Source organism: Anser brachyrhynchus (genome assembly GCF_964034855.1).
Source record: "Anser brachyrhynchus genome assembly, chromosome: 29".
Taxonomy (NCBI): Eukaryota; Metazoa; Chordata; class Aves; order Anseriformes; family Anatidae; genus Anser; species Anser brachyrhynchus.
Window position 1 is genome coordinate 3,357,555 of NC_137722.1, and position 14,794 is coordinate 3,372,348.

The 14,794-nt window shown below is 56.9% G+C and overlaps 1 protein-coding gene across 1 annotated transcript in view; it reads left to right on the forward strand.

Annotated features, from left to right (window-relative positions):
- Nucleotides 1-7,349, forward strand: part of LOC308183974 (RIMS-binding protein 2-like) — a gene marked incomplete at both ends in the record, with an annotated part of 71,219 nt that extends 63,870 nt beyond the window's left edge. The window contains 3 exons of the mRNA XM_080570580.1: nucleotides 1,499-1,816; nucleotides 6,881-6,996; nucleotides 7,332-7,349. Of these exons, the coding sequence (XP_080426706.1) occupies nucleotides 1,499-1,816; nucleotides 6,881-6,996; nucleotides 7,332-7,349 (452 nt within the window). The remainder of the gene's footprint in view (nucleotides 1-1,498; nucleotides 1,817-6,880; nucleotides 6,997-7,331) is intronic.
- Between the last annotated feature and the right edge of the window lie 7,445 nt (nucleotides 7,350-14,794).

The following is a 14,794-nucleotide window of genomic DNA, read 5'->3' on the forward strand; positions in this document are numbered from 1 at the left end:
CGCCAGGCGCGGGACCTGCAGCAGGAGCTGGCCGAGGAGCTGGTGAGGCACGGCTGCAGCAGCAGCAGCGAGGCCCGCAGCAAGCTGCAGGAGGTCCACAGGCAGCTCCACTGGCGGAAGGACAGCAAGCAGACCGCCCGCATCGTAAGCCTCCAAAATGAACTGGAACTGCAGAGAAGGCTCTTCCAGCAGTACATCCTGGAGCAGGCTGAGGGGAGGCCGTCTGCCTCCCACAGCGAAGACAGGGCTGCGGCCTGGCACCGCCTGCAGACTCGCCTGGGCGCAGGGACCACCGGGACCTGCTCTTCGAAGAGCCCCGGTGCATCTGGTGCTGCTGGGGGAGGAGGGCAGCAGACAACCCACTCCAGCTTAAAAGCTCACCTCCAGGGAGAAGGGAAGAGCTGCGGGCGGGCGGTCACAGACGTGGGTGTTCAGGTGGCAGCGCAACAAGAGGCCTGCCCACCTGGCAGTGGAGACAGCCAGCTGCTGCAGGAGAAAGCTCATCTGCAGCATGCCCTGGAGGACCTGCAGAGGCAATGCGGTGTCCTTCAAGAGGAGACCCGCCTTCTGGGGAAGGAAAGCGCTCTGGAACTGGGGGAGGAGGTGGAGAGGCTCCAGCAGAAGACTAGTATGCTAGGCCTCCTTACCAAGCACCTGAAAGAAAACACCAGGCAACTGAAAGAGACCGACCTGAAATCTGGAAAGACTGCTGCAAAGACAGAGCAGGTCGACCAGCAGCAGAGAGGGGAATCGGAAACCGAGGCTGGGAAAAAACTTAGGCCTCACAGGAACCTGGATCAGGAACGCTCAAGACTGCAGCAAAGGTACGAGGAGCTGAAAGTGCGTCTGAGAGAGATGACAAATGAAAATGCCAGGCGCGCAGAAGAAAATTCTCAGCTCCGTGGGCAGAAGGAGCGGATAGACGAGGTTCGATCTGACAACGCTGCTCTGAAGGGGAAACTCGTGCAAGTGACAGAGCAGCGAAATTCTGCCATCGGAGAGGCCAAACGTCTTCAAACACGACTGCAAGATCTGGGTTGTGAACTGAAAGCCATGAGACAACTGGCAGGACGAAGGCAACAACAGGAGAACGACCTCGAGGAAACAAGGCGACTGCTGCAGAAGAAGAAAGAGGAAGTTGAGCATTTGCAGAGGGCTTGGGCAGAGCAAAGAAGGACACATGAGGAAGACACGCAAGCGTCTCAAGTGCAGCTGAGAGAATTAGAGAAACAGAATCAGCACCAAAGTCAACAATGGGAGCTGCTCTCTCAGCAACTTGAGGAAGAAAAAAGAAAAGAATCCAACCGTGTCGGTTCAGGACTACCACAGGTGACATCTTCTCCCACAGCACAGGCCTATGCAGAGCAGTCCCATGACCTTTGCAACCGCGAAGACAGCTCTGATGTTTCTGAGGAGGCAACCAAGGTCCCGGCATCCCACACAAGCACCTCGACATCAGATGCCGCACACAACAGTCCTGGGTGCCGCCTTCTTTCAGACCAGGGCCCTGTGCATGGGAACGAAGAATCAGGAGCAGAGCATGTGTCCTTCATCCTGCAGTCCTCGGGAGAAGAATCGCTAAAACTTCGAAAATTTTTAGCTCGATACAGCTACGATCCTTTCGAGGGTCCTAATGAGCACCCCGAAGCAGAGCTTCCTCTGACTGCGGGAGAATACGTCTATGTCTATGGAGACATGGATGAAGACGGCTGGTTTGTGGGAGAGCTGACGGATGGCACGAGAGGATTTGTCCCCTCTAATTTGGTAGAAGAAGTTTCAGACGATGACCTGGTGACAACTGTGCCTCCAGAGCTACGTGATCTCCTGCAGGATAGCGATGATGAACTGAGATCTTGCAGCAGGAGAGGAAGGAAGAAACGGAGGAATCGGAGGAATAAATAAAGATCTTGACCAAGGAATCTGTGTCCCCTGTGTCTCCCCCCCTTCTCCCTCCCCTTCCACAGCTTTTATTGCTGAGCGTGACGTTGCCGTATGGACTATCCCTTTGGTCTTTTTGGGTCAGCTGCCCTGGCAATGCCCCCTCCCCACCTCTTGCCCACAGCCAGCCGACTGGATTTGGGGCTGGGGGGTGGCAGAGGGAGGGCGCTGTGGGAGTCCTGATGCTGTGCCAGCACGGCTCAGCAGTAGACAAAACACATTGGTGCAATATCAAGTCAGTTCTAGCCAGAAGTACAGAGCATAGTGCTGCATGGGCTGCTGTGGGGAAGGTTGAGTCCATCCCAGGCAGACCCAGAACACCATACCCACCGTGGTGGGGATGGTATGACCAGGCAGGGTCTAGAGGGGTGGCTGGATCCCCACTGAAAAAGTCGTCAGGGGGCTGTGGAAAGGCTGCTCAGCCTGTAACTTGTGAAGCTTCTGCTCCCTGCTACGAGCTGCTTGGAAAGGCCCGGCTCTTTCAGAACCCACTTTCCCCTTTGGACCAACGGCCCAGGTGTGCTCGGGGCAGCGGTCTGTGCCAGCTGTGACGCATTTCACACCATTGCTGCTTCTGGAAGCCTGCTGCAGGCCCACCGTGCCTGCTGCCGCCATCGTTCACCCGGCTCTGCCACAAGCACCTTGTTTCTCCTCAGGTGTGGCCTCGAGTGAGCTGTCCCCTCCTGGCTGCCTGCAGGAGAGCTTCAGGGGCCTCAAAGAGAAGGCTCTGCTGGGCTCCGCTGTCACTTTGCCCTTTGGAACAAAAGCGCAAACCTGCGCTACAGCACCGCCGTCGTGCAGCCATCTGGGAGCACAACCAACAGGCTCCCTGAGAATCCCCCGTGCCCCCCAGCGTGCCCCCCATTTTCACTCGCCTGTGCCCCCGCTCCCATATGTCCCCCTTTCCCCTCACTATTTCAACTCCCATGTCCCCACCAGTAGTTTCCCAGTGAGCTACGTCCACGGGGCCTGAGGGAACCGGTGGACTTGCTAAGCCACTGGCCATCATACAGGAGAGGCTGTGGAAGTCTGTTTAAGTAGTTCCCACTGACTGGAGGAGAGGAAACATAGCCCCCATTCTAAAAAGGGGAAAATGGAAGACCTGGGAGCTACAAGCCTTCCTCCCTTTGTGGGGGTGCACAGCCTTCACCACCCACTGTCCGTCGTACCTGAGAAGTTGTTGCTGAGGGCTATAGAAAATAAGGAGGCGATTGGTGACAGACAACACGGCTTCACTCGGGGCAGATCATGCCTGACAAATCTGGTGCCCTTCTATGATGGGGTTGCAGCATTGGTGGGTAGGGAAAGAGCAACGGACATCATCTACCTGGACTCGTGCAAAGCACTTGCACTGTCCCCCATGATCTCTAAACTGGAGAGACATGGATCGGATGGACGGACAACTCGGTGGGTAAGGAATTGGCGAGATGGTTGCACTCAAAGAGTAGCGGTCAGAGGCTCAGTGTCCAGGCAGAAACCAGTAACGAGTGGCATTCCTCAGGGATCTGCATATTGACCAGTGGTCAACAGCACCCAGGGGTGGGTCACTGCCCCCCATACCTGGATTTACCCCAGTAAATGCCCTGGTTCAAAGCGCGTCCGTGCTGGCATCTCCTTCGGGCTGCGGGACACGAGCAGGGCCCAGCTGGGCTGTTTGAAATGCATCTTTTACTGTGCCTACAAGCCCTCCAAGCACCCCTGGTGTAGCTCCAGCACCGCCTGTTCCATTCAGTCCAGGGCCTTTGCTGGAGAGCTGCAACTGCAGGGGAAACATCTCCCCTTGGCCTCCCATGGGGCAGGCTGTAGCGTGAGTGTCGGGGGGATGAGGACGACCTGAATGCATGGGGACACCCCAGGCTGGCAGAGCTGATTTCTGCTTGTGCTGTTTATTATTACTGGGATGGAACAGAAGAGGTGTTTTTAGAAACAGAATCCTAGAATGCTTTGGGTTGGAGGGGACCTTAATGACCACTGACCTTAAGGACACCCCCCCCCAGTGCCGGCTGTAGTGTGCCCCCCCAGGGCAGGCTGTAGTGTGTGAGTGTGGAGAAGAGATCGACACCTGCCTCTGCATTTGTCCTCCTCGGGAAGTTGTAGAAAGCAATGAGGTGAACATGTCTCAAAAAAACAACAAAAAAAACCCAAACCTGTCTCAAAAGACCGACCTTGCGGTTTGGACAAGAGCCATGGAGCAGCTGAGTCTGTACAAAGGCAGGGGGTCGGCTAGTGGTGATGAAGAAGAGCCACCAACCTTCATCCCCACGACCCCCCGACGACCACCACCAGAAGGCACTGCGCGCGGGGATAGGTTATGCATATGTATAGGCATATTGGGAAACTTCATGCCTATGTAACTCTTTACTGTCTATAACGCAAGCAAGTTGCCGCGTTGGGGTGCGCATGCCTTTGGGAGCTGTCCCGCATGTGCCTGGTGCTGAAATAAACCACATACCTACTTTATAATTCATTTGCTTTGAGTTGTGGAGTTCTTCCACGAATCAGTGTCATAAGCAGCAATTTTCTATCCAGAGAGGCCTCTGTCTGCTCTCACCTGCTCCAGATCATGCTTACTGCCTGCAGCACTTGCTTGGCACCAACACAGGCAGAGAGCTAGGAGCAGGGCTGAGCGTGAGGGAGAGGCCAAGCCCTGCAGCTGCTGCTTGCAGCTCATCTCTTACTCTCAGGAGCACCGGGAACGGATGGGAACACCTCACTAAGGTGGCCTTGTCCCACGCCAGCGCACACAGCCTGGTCAGAGACGTGACAGATGCAGGAGGGGTTCTGAGAGCAAGCCCATTCCCCAGTATCCCAAGCACGGGGAGAGGAGAGCCGCATGAAGGGAGAGCCAGTGTTGGGCTGGGGCATGAGCCCCCTGTCAGGCTCTTTCTCACCTGCATCTTGTCATAAGTCTTGGCAAAGACTTATGCAAGTCTTTGTCCGAGTCTTTTCAAAATGAGGGGGGTGTAGCTGCTTCTCCCTCAGGCGGTGGTGGCTTCTCCCATTCTCTTGCTTGTCAGAGGCATTCTGGGGTGATGTGGAGCTCCACAAGAGGAAGCGGCTCGGGCACCTGCTTCACAGAGTGCCTGTGGGATGGATGAGCTGTAACTGATGAGAACAGCCCCAAAGGCCTCCAGCCGTGGCCTGCTCCCCTGTACTGCGTCTGGCTGGGATAGAGTTAATATTCTTAATAGCAGCTTGTAAGGTGCTGTGTTTTAGAGCTGTGGCCAAAACGATGCTGGTAGTGCGCTGAAGTTGTTCGCTTTTGCTGACCAGTGTTTGCACAGCATCGAGGCCTTCTCTAGTTCTTTTACACCTATTTTTACACCTATTTACACTATATTTGTCTATTACACCCGCCCCTCGAGTGAATGGCCGTGGGGTGAGCCAGAGGTTGGGAGGAGACATAACCAGGCAGAGCAACCGTACTAACCAACAAGACGTTCCACGCCATGTAATGTCATGCTCAGCAATAAAAGGGTAAAAGAGGGGGTTTAGAGAGTTATGCAACACATCCTTTCCAGGATTGGTCCCATCACTGGGGATCGGTCATTTTAGAATAGAATGGAATAGAATAGCTCGAGTCGGAAGGGATCGTCAAAGATCATCCAGTCCAACAGCTGAACCACTCCAGAGTTAACTAAAAGTTAAAGCTTATTATTGAGGGCATCATCCAAATGCCTCTCGAACACTGACAGGCATGGGGAGTTACCACCTCACCAGGAAGCCTGTGCCAGTGTTTGACCACCCTCATGGTAAGGCAGTTTTTCCTCAGGTACCGTCTGAACCTCTCCTTGCGCAGCTTTGTGCCATTCCCGTGCATCCTTTCATCGGTTACCAGGGAGAAGAGATCGACACCTGCCTCTGCATTTCTCCTCCTCGGGAAGTTGTAGAAAGCAATGAGGTGGCCTCTTTGCCTTCTCTTCTCCAGCCTAGACAAGCCAGGTGACCTCAGCCTGTCCTCACAGGACGTGGCTTCCAGCCCTTTTGCCAGCTTTGTTGCCCTGCTCCGGACACTTTCAAGGACGTCCACATCCCTTTTGTGTTGTGGAGCCCAGAAGTGCACACAATACTCAAGGTGAGGCTGCACACGTACTAAATACAGCAAGAAAATTAATTATTAATTAATTAATTAAGATAATTAAATGCAGCAAGACAATTAACGGCTGGCTTTACTGGGTTGAATGCACTCCAGAATGCATTTTGCCCTCGTGGCTGCCAGGACTTGGCTGCTGGCTCACGCTGAGCCTGCTGTGGAGCTGCACCTCCAGAGCCCGTTCTGCTGAGCTGCTCTCTCCAGCCACTCGTCTCCCAGCCTGTGCTTGCATCCAGCATTACGCTGTCCCAGGTGCAGCACCTGGCATCTTCCGTTGTTGAACTTCATGCCGTTACTAATCTCCCAGTGTGCCAATCTGTCTAGATCCTTCTGCAAAGCCTCTCAGCCCTCCACGGAGTCAACGGTGCCTCCCAGTTTAGTGTCATTGGCAAACTTGCTGAGGACCCATTCCTCTCCTGCACCTAGATCTTTGATAAACATGTTGAAGGTAATTGGCCCCAGAACTGAGCCCTGGGGAAGACCGCTAGTGACTGGCCACCAGCCAGATGTAGCCCCACTCGCTAAGAAACTTGAGGTTGCACGCCAAGAAACGTTTCCCGCATCGGGACAAGAGGTTCCCAGCAGGCCCAACAGACCTCTCATTCGTACAGCAGGCCAGCGTGTATGAGTTGTGCGCTCAGTAGTGCCCAGATAATGATGGGGTGTGCCAGGCCCCTGTGTGCACTGCACCCTGTAAGGCTGGGCTGACTTGTGGTCACACTGAGGTCTGTTTGATGCCCTCTGCTAGCCCCACACACTGGTAAGCTGCCAAGCAGCCATTCAGCAGGCATATTTGGCTTTGCTCCATCACTGTTTTCAGCAATAAATCTATTGCTGCTTCTCTCTTAGGAGTGAAGCGCATCATTCCTTTTGCGACACATGGACGAGCACAGATTTCTGAGCTGGGATTCAGTGCTGCTGCCCACTGGGACATGGCTGTCACTGCTCTGGGGCTGGTGCCAGAAGTGAGTTGTGGAGGGACGCTTCCCAGCCCTCCATTAGCACCCAGGGGTGGGTCACGGCCCCCCATACCTGGATTTACCCCAGTAAATGCCCTGGTTCAAAACGCGAGGAGCTGTGAGGACCAGTTCAGTCCTGACTTGTTCCTACCATCTTCTTTAAACCCTTCCCTAGACTCTATGCCATGCTGGGAACAGCAGCCCCCGCTCAGCATTGGGGTGAGGGGCTGCTCACCCCATACATATCCACTGCTCGGGATAGCAGGCAGGTGAGGAAGCTGCCATCAGCGCACCCCAGGACCCTCCCGGATTGCTGATGTCTTGCGGTGTTATCCCTCCAGCAGACAGATGGTGCTTGAAGTCCCCCGGGGCCCTGCAAACGTGAAGTTTCTCCTACCTATCTGTAGAGGGACTCAGTACTTGTTTTTTTCCTGGTCAGTTCCCTTTCTTGCACAGGCACAGAGGAACTGAGCAGAGCAGCCTCGGTTTTATTTAGAGGAGATGTCAGTGGGGCAGCACGCCCTCACTGACCAGAGACAGGGTCTCTTCAAGGAAGTGTGCCAGGTCAGTGAAGATGTCTTCTGGCAGCACATGAAGCAGCAGGTGGAAGAACTCCCGGTCGTAATAGGAGGCGTAGAGCACCGCGACACCGAGCATGAAAGTGACGGCCAGCTCCACGCACAGGAAGATCAGGCAGAATGTCCTGTGGGGCAGAAAAAGAGCTGGAAAAAGGGCAGGCTGGACGCATCCCGCACCCATGCCAGAGGGGGCTGTTCTGGGAGCCCCACAGGCTGCCCCTCCAGGCATTTCTCATTGCTCATTCGGACAGGCTTGGACGTGAGCCTCCACAAGCCCAGGAAGACACCTCGGCATTGGGCAAACACGCCGCAGCAGGCGTCCTGGCCATCCCAGTCGCTGCAGGGGAACCTGGGTGGGCACAGGGCACCTGAGGGGACACTCACCACAGCCAGGAAAAGGCACCTCTTCTCCTCGCCAGTTCCTCCGTCTTCTGTAGGTCAACACAAGGTAGGGACACTTGTCAGGCCCCACCGCACAGTCCGGTTCAGTACCCCACAGTAAATGCCAGTAACACACAGTACCCCAGTAAATGCCCTGGTTCAAAGCGCGTCCGTGCTGGCATCTCCTTCGGGCTGCGGGACACGAGCAGGGCCCAGCTGGGCTGTTTGAAATGCATCTTTTACTGTGCCTACAAGCCCTCCAAGCACCCCCGGTGTAGCTCCAGCACCGCCTGTTCCATTCAGTCCAGGGCCTTTGCTGGAGAGCTGCAAGTGCAGGGGAAACATCTCCCCTTGGCCTCCCATGGGGCAGGCTGTAGCGTGAGTGTGGGGGGGATGAGGACGACCTGAATGCATGGGGACACCCCAGGCTGGCAGAGCTGATTTCTGCTTGTGCTGTTTATTATTACTGGGATGGAACAGAAGAGGTGTTTTTAGAAACAGAATCCTAGAATGCTTTGGGTTGGAGGGGACCTTAATGACCACTGACCTTAAGGACACCCCCTCCCAGTGCCCCCCCCCAGCACGCCCCACAGCACAGAACCTTTCCGAGCGCCCCCCCCACCCAGCCCGGCCCTGCCTCAGCTCTGCCCCCCGCCTGAGGGTGGTGAAGGCTGTGCACCCCCACAAAGGGAGGAAGGCTTGTAGCTCCCAGGTCTTCCATTTTCCCCTTTGTAGAATGGGGGCTATGTTTCCTCTCCTCCAGTCAGTGGGAACTACTTAAACAGACTTCCACAGCCTCTCCTGTATGATGGCCAGTGGCTTAGCAAGTCCACCGGTTCCCTCAGGCCCCGTGGACGTAGCTCACTGGGAAACTACTGGTGGGGACATGGGAGTTGAAATAGTGAGGGGAAAGGGGGACATATGGGAGCGGGGGCACAGGCGAGTGAAAATGGGGGGCACGCTGGGGGGCACGGGGGATTCTCAGGGAGCCTGTTGGTTGTGCTCCCAGATGGCTGCACGACGGCGGTGCTGTAGCGCAGGTTTGCGCTTTTGTTCCAAAGGGCAAAGTGACAGCGGAGCCCAGCAGAGCCTTCTCTTTGAGGCCCCTGAAGCTCTCCTGCAGGCAGCCAGGAGGGGACAGCTCACTCGAGGCCACACCTGAGGAGAAACAAGGTGCTTGTGGCAGAGCCGGGTGAACGATGGCGGCAGCAGGCACGGTGGGCCTGCAGCAGGCTTCCAGAAGCAGCAATGGTGTGAAATGCGTCACAGCTGGCACAGACCGCTGCCCCGAGCACACCTGGGCCGTTGGTCCAAAGGGGAAAGTGGGTTCTGAAAGAGCCGGGCCTTTCCAAGCAGCTCGTAGCAGGGAGCAGAAGCTTCACAAGTTACAGGCTGAGCAGCCTTTCCACAGCCCCCTGACGACTTTTTCAGTGGGGATCCAGCCACCCCTCTAGACCCTGCCTGGTCATACCATCCCCACCACGGTGGGTATGGTGTTCTGGGTCTGCCTGGGATGGACTCAACCTTCCCCACAGCAGCCCATGCAGCACTATGCTCTGTACTTCTGGCTAGAACTGACTTGATATTGCACCAATGTGTTTTGTCTACTGCTGAGCCGTGCTGGCACAGCATCAGGACTCCCACAGCGCCCTCCCTCTGCCACCCCCCAGCCCCAAATCCAGTCGGCTGGCTGTGGGCAAGAGGTGGGGAGGGGGCATTGCCAGGGCAGCTGACCCAAAAAGACCAAAGGGATAGTCCATACGGCAACGTCACGCTCAGCAATAAAAGCTGTGGAAGGGGAGGGAGAAGGGGGGGAGACACAGGGGACACAGATTCCTTGGTCAAGATCTTTATTTATTCCTCCGATTCCTCCGTTTCTTCCTTCCTCTCCTGCTGCAAGATCTCAGTTCATCATCGCTATCCTGCAGGAGATCACGTAGCTCTGGAGGCACAGTTGTCACCAGGTCATCGTCTGAAACTTCTTCTACCAAATTAGAGGGGACAAATCCTCTCGTGCCATCCGTCAGCTCTCCCACAAACCAGCCGTCTTCATCCATGTCTCCATAGACATAGACGTATTCTCCCGCAGTCAGAGGAAGCTCTGCTTCGGGGTGCTCATTAGGACCCTCGAAAGGATCGTAGCTGTATCGAGCTAAAAATTTTCGAAGTTTTAGCGATTCTTCTTCCGAGGACTGCAGGATGAAGGACACATGCTCTGCTCCTGCTTCTTCGTTCCCATGCACAGGGCCCTGGTCTGAAAGAAGGCGGCACCCAGGACTGTTGTGTGCGGCATCTGATGTCGAGGTGCTTGTGTGGGATGCCGGGACCTTGGTTGCCTCCTCAGAAACATCAGAGCTGTCTTCGCGGTTGCAAAGGTCATGGGACTGCTCTGCATAGGCCTGTGCTGTGGGAGAAGATGTCACCTGTGGTAGTCCTGAACCGACACGGTTGGATTCTTTTCTTTTTTCTTGCTCAAGTTGCTGAGAGAGCAGCTCCCATTGTTGACTTTGGTGCTGATTCTGTTTCTCTAATTCTCTCAGCTGCGCTTGAGACGCTTGCGTGTCTTCCTCATGTGTCCTTCTTTGCTCTGCCCAAGCCCTCTGCAAATGCTCAACTTCCTCTTTCTTCTTCTGCAGCAGTCGCCTTGTTTCCTCGAGGTCGTTCTCCTGTTGTTGCCTTCGTCCTGCCAGTTGTCTCATGGCTTTCAGTTCACAACCCAGATCTTGCAGTCGTGTTTGAAGACGTTTGGCCTCTCCGATGGCAGAATTTCGCTGCTCTGTCACTTGCACGAGTTTCCCCTTCAGAGCAGCGTTGTCAGATCGAACCTCGTCTATCCGCTCCTTCTGCCCACGGAGCTGAGAATTTTCTTCTGCGCGCCTGGCATTTTCATTTGTCATCTCTCTCAGACGCACTTTCAGCTCCTCGTACCTTTGCTGCAGTCTTGAGCGTTCCTGATCCAGGTTCCTGTGAGGCCTAAGTTTTTTCCCAGCCTCGGTTTCCGATTCCCCTCTCTGCTGCTGGTCGACCTGCTCTGTCTTTGCAGCAGTCTTTCCAGATTTCAGGTCGGTCTCTTTCAGTTGCCTGGTGTTTTCTTTCAGGTGCTTGGTAAGGAGGCCTAGCATACTAGTCTTCTGCTGGAGCCTCTCCACCTCCTCCCCCAGTTCCAGAGCGCTTTCCTTCCCCAGAAGGCGGGTCTCCTCTTGAAGGACACCGCATTGCCTCTGCAGGTCCTCCAGGGCATGCTGCAGATGAGCTTTCTCCTGCAGCAGCTGGCTGTCTCCACTGCCAGGTGGGCAGGCCTCTTGTTGCGCTGCCACCTGAACACCCACGTCTGTGACCGCCCGCCCGCAGCTCTTCCCTTCTCCCTGGAGGTGAGCTTTTAAGCTGGAGTGGGTTGTCTGCTGCCCTCCTCCCCCAGCAGCACCAGATGCACCGGGGCTCTTCGAAGAGCAGGTCCCGGTGGTCCCTGCGCCCAGGCGAGTCTGCAGGCGGTGCCAGGCCGCAGCCCTGTCTTCGCTGTGGGAGGCAGACGGCCTCCCCTCAGCCTGCTCCAGGATGTACTGCTGGAAGAGCCTTCTCTGCAGTTCCAGTTCATTTTGGAGGCTTACGATGCGGGCGGTCTGCTTGCTGTCCTTCCGCCAGTGGAGCTGCCTGTGGACCTCCTGCAGCTTGCTGCGGGCCTCGCTGCTGCTGCTGCAGCCGTGCCTCACCAGCTCCTCGGCCAGCTCCTGCTGCAGGTCCCGCGCCTGGCGGACGGCGTCGTCCCGCTGCTCTTGGAGCAACTCCTGTGCCTGGCGCCACTCGGCCTCCTTCTCACGCAGCAGCTGACGGATCTCTGTTGCCCGCTGCTTCTGGCTCAGCTCCCACAGCCGCTGCAGCTCCCGTGCCCGTTGCTGCTCCCATCTGGAGCGTAGCTTCTCAGCCAGAAGCTGCCGCTCCTGCTCTGCCATCTTCTTTATCTGGCGGGTTTCATCAGCAAAGCGGCGGTGCAGCTCCTGCGAGTGGAGACGCTCGGCCTCCAGCTGGGCCCGCAGCGCCTCCAGCTCCTGCCTGTGCTCCTCCTGCTGCACAGGCCTGCTGGGGGGTCGCGCTGGGCCCCGACGGGATGAGGGGTGACTGTGCGCCACGGGCCCCTGGCCCACACCACCCCGGATCATGGCTTAAGGATTCAGAACGATGAACGTTCACCAAACGCTGCCAGCAATAGCCACCAGCGATCGCGCGGCCTGGGCCTCTGAGGGACAGCAGCCTCTGAGCCCTCAGCAGACACCGGCTCCCAGCACCGCGCAGCAGCAGAGGTCGCCTCTGCCACTGGCCCGGCCTGGGCGAGCGCGGCCTTATATAGTGTCCGGGTGATGGCGTCATAGAGGAGGGATGACGTCATATGACCTTATATGGTGCGTGCCCGCCCGGACACACCCCGACAGCCTCAGCGCAAGGGGTGCAGAGGAGGGAGGTGAAGGGTTGTTAACGAGTGCAGACGGAGCCCCCGCGCAGGTGCGCAACGAGAATGTGTCTGTGAGGCCTCAGGCACGGGCACAGCTTACGGGTCTGGGCCACGTCTGTCCTTTAGTGGGGGAAGCGTGGTAGTGATGACATACAGCATTACACAGCCATTAGCATGGGTTGTTAACGAGGGTTAACAACCCCTACAAGGGTTGTTAACGAGGTCATATGACGTCATCCCTCCTCTATGACGTCATCACCCGGACACTATATAAGGCCGCGCTCGCCCAGGCCGGGCCAGTGGCAGAGGCGACCTCTGCTGCTGCGCGGTGCTGGGAGCCGGTGTCTGCTGAGGGCTCAGAGGCTGCTGTCCCTCAGAGGCCCAGGCCGTGCGATCGCTGGTGGCTATTGCTGGCAGCGTTTGGTGAACGTTCATCGTTCTGAATCCTTAAGCCATGATCCGGGGTGGTGTGGGCCAGGGGCCCGTGGCGCACAGTCACCCCTCATCCCGTCGGGGCCCAGCGCGACCCCCCAGCAGGCCTGTGCAGCAGGAGGAGCACAGGCAGGAGCTGGAGGCGCTGCGGGCCCAGCTGGAGGCCGAGCGTCTCCACTCGCAGGAGCTGCACCGCCGCTTTGCTGATGAAACCCGCCAGATAAAGAAGATGGCAGAGCAGGAGCGGCAGCTTCTGGCTGAGAAGCTACGCTCCAGATGGGAGCAGCAACGGGCACGGGAGCTGCAGCGGCTGTGGGAGCTGAGCCAGAAGCAGCGGGCAACAGAGATCCGTCAGCTGCTGCGTGAGAAGGAGGCCGAGTGGCGCCAGGCACAGGAGTTGCTCCAAGAGCAGCGGGACGACGCCGTCCGCCAGGCGCGGGACCTGCAGCAGGAGCTGGCCGAGGAGCTGGTGAGGCACGGCTGCAGCAGCAGCAGCGAGGCCCGCAGCAAGCTGCAGGAGGTCCACAGGCAGCTCCACTGGCGGAAGGACAGCAAGCAGACCGCCCGCATCGTAAGCCTCCAAAATGAACTGGAACTGCAGAGAAGGCTCTTCCAGCAGTACATCCTGGAGCAGGCTGAGGGGAGGCCGTCTGCCTCCCACAGCGAAGACAGGGCTGCGGCCTGGCACCGCCTGCAGACTCGCCTGGGCGCAGGGACCACCGGGACCTGCTCTTCGAAGAGCCCCGGTGCATCTGGTGCTGCTGGGGGAGGAGGGCAGCAGACAACCCACTCCAGCTTAAAAGCTCACCTCCAGGGAGAAGGGAAGAGCTGCGGGCGGGCGGTCACAGACGTGGGTGTTCAGGTGGCAGCGCAACAAGAGGCCTGCCCACCTGGCAGTGGAGACAGCCAGCTGCTGCAGGAGAAAGCTCATCTGCAGCATGCCCTGGAGGACCTGCAGAGGCAATGCGGTGTCCTTCAAGAGGAGACCCGCCTTCTGGGGAAGGAAAGCGCTCTGGAACTGGGGGAGGAGGTGGAGAGGCTCCAGCAGAAGACTAGTATGCTAGGCCTCCTTACCAAGCACCTGAAAGAAAACACCAGGCAACTGAAAGAGACCGACCTGAAATCTGGAAAGACTGCTGCAAAGACAGAGCAGGTCGACCAGCAGCAGAGAGGGGAATCGGAAACCGAGGCTGGGACAAAACTTAGGCCTCACAGGAACCTGGATCAGGAACGCTCAAGACTGCAGCAAAGGTACGAGGAGCTGAAAGTGCGTCTGAGAGAGATGACAAATGAAAATGCCAGGCGCGCAGAAGAAAATTCTCAGCTCCGTGGGCAGAAGGAGCGGATAGACGAGGTTCGATCTGACAACGCTGCTCTGAAGGGGAAACTCGTGCAAGTGACAGAGCAGCGAAATTCTGCCATCGGAGAGGCCAAACGTCTTCAAACACGACTGCAAGATCTGGGTTGTGAACTGAAAGCCATGAGACAACTGGCAGGACGAAGGCAACAACAGGAGAACGACCTCGAGGAAACAAGGCGACTGCTGCAGAAGAAGAAAGAGGAAGTTGAGCATTTGCAGAGGGCTTGGGCAGAGCAAAGAAGGACACATGAGGAAGACACGCAAGCGTCTCAAGCGCAGCTGAGAGAATTAGAGAAACAGAATCAGCACCAAAGTCAACAATGGGAGCTGCTCTCTCAGCAACTTGAGCAAGAAAAAAGAAAAGAATCCAACCGTGTCGGTTCAGGACTACCACAGGTGACATCTTCTCCCACAGCACAGGCCTATGCAGAGCAGTCCCATGACCTTTGCAACCGCGAAGACAGCTCTGATGTTTCTGAGGAGGCAACCAAGGTCCCGGCATCCCACACAAGCACCTCGACATCAGATGCCGCACACAACAGTCCTGGGTGCCGCCTTCTTTCAGACCAGGGCCCTGTGCATGGGAACGAAGAAGCAGGAGCAGAG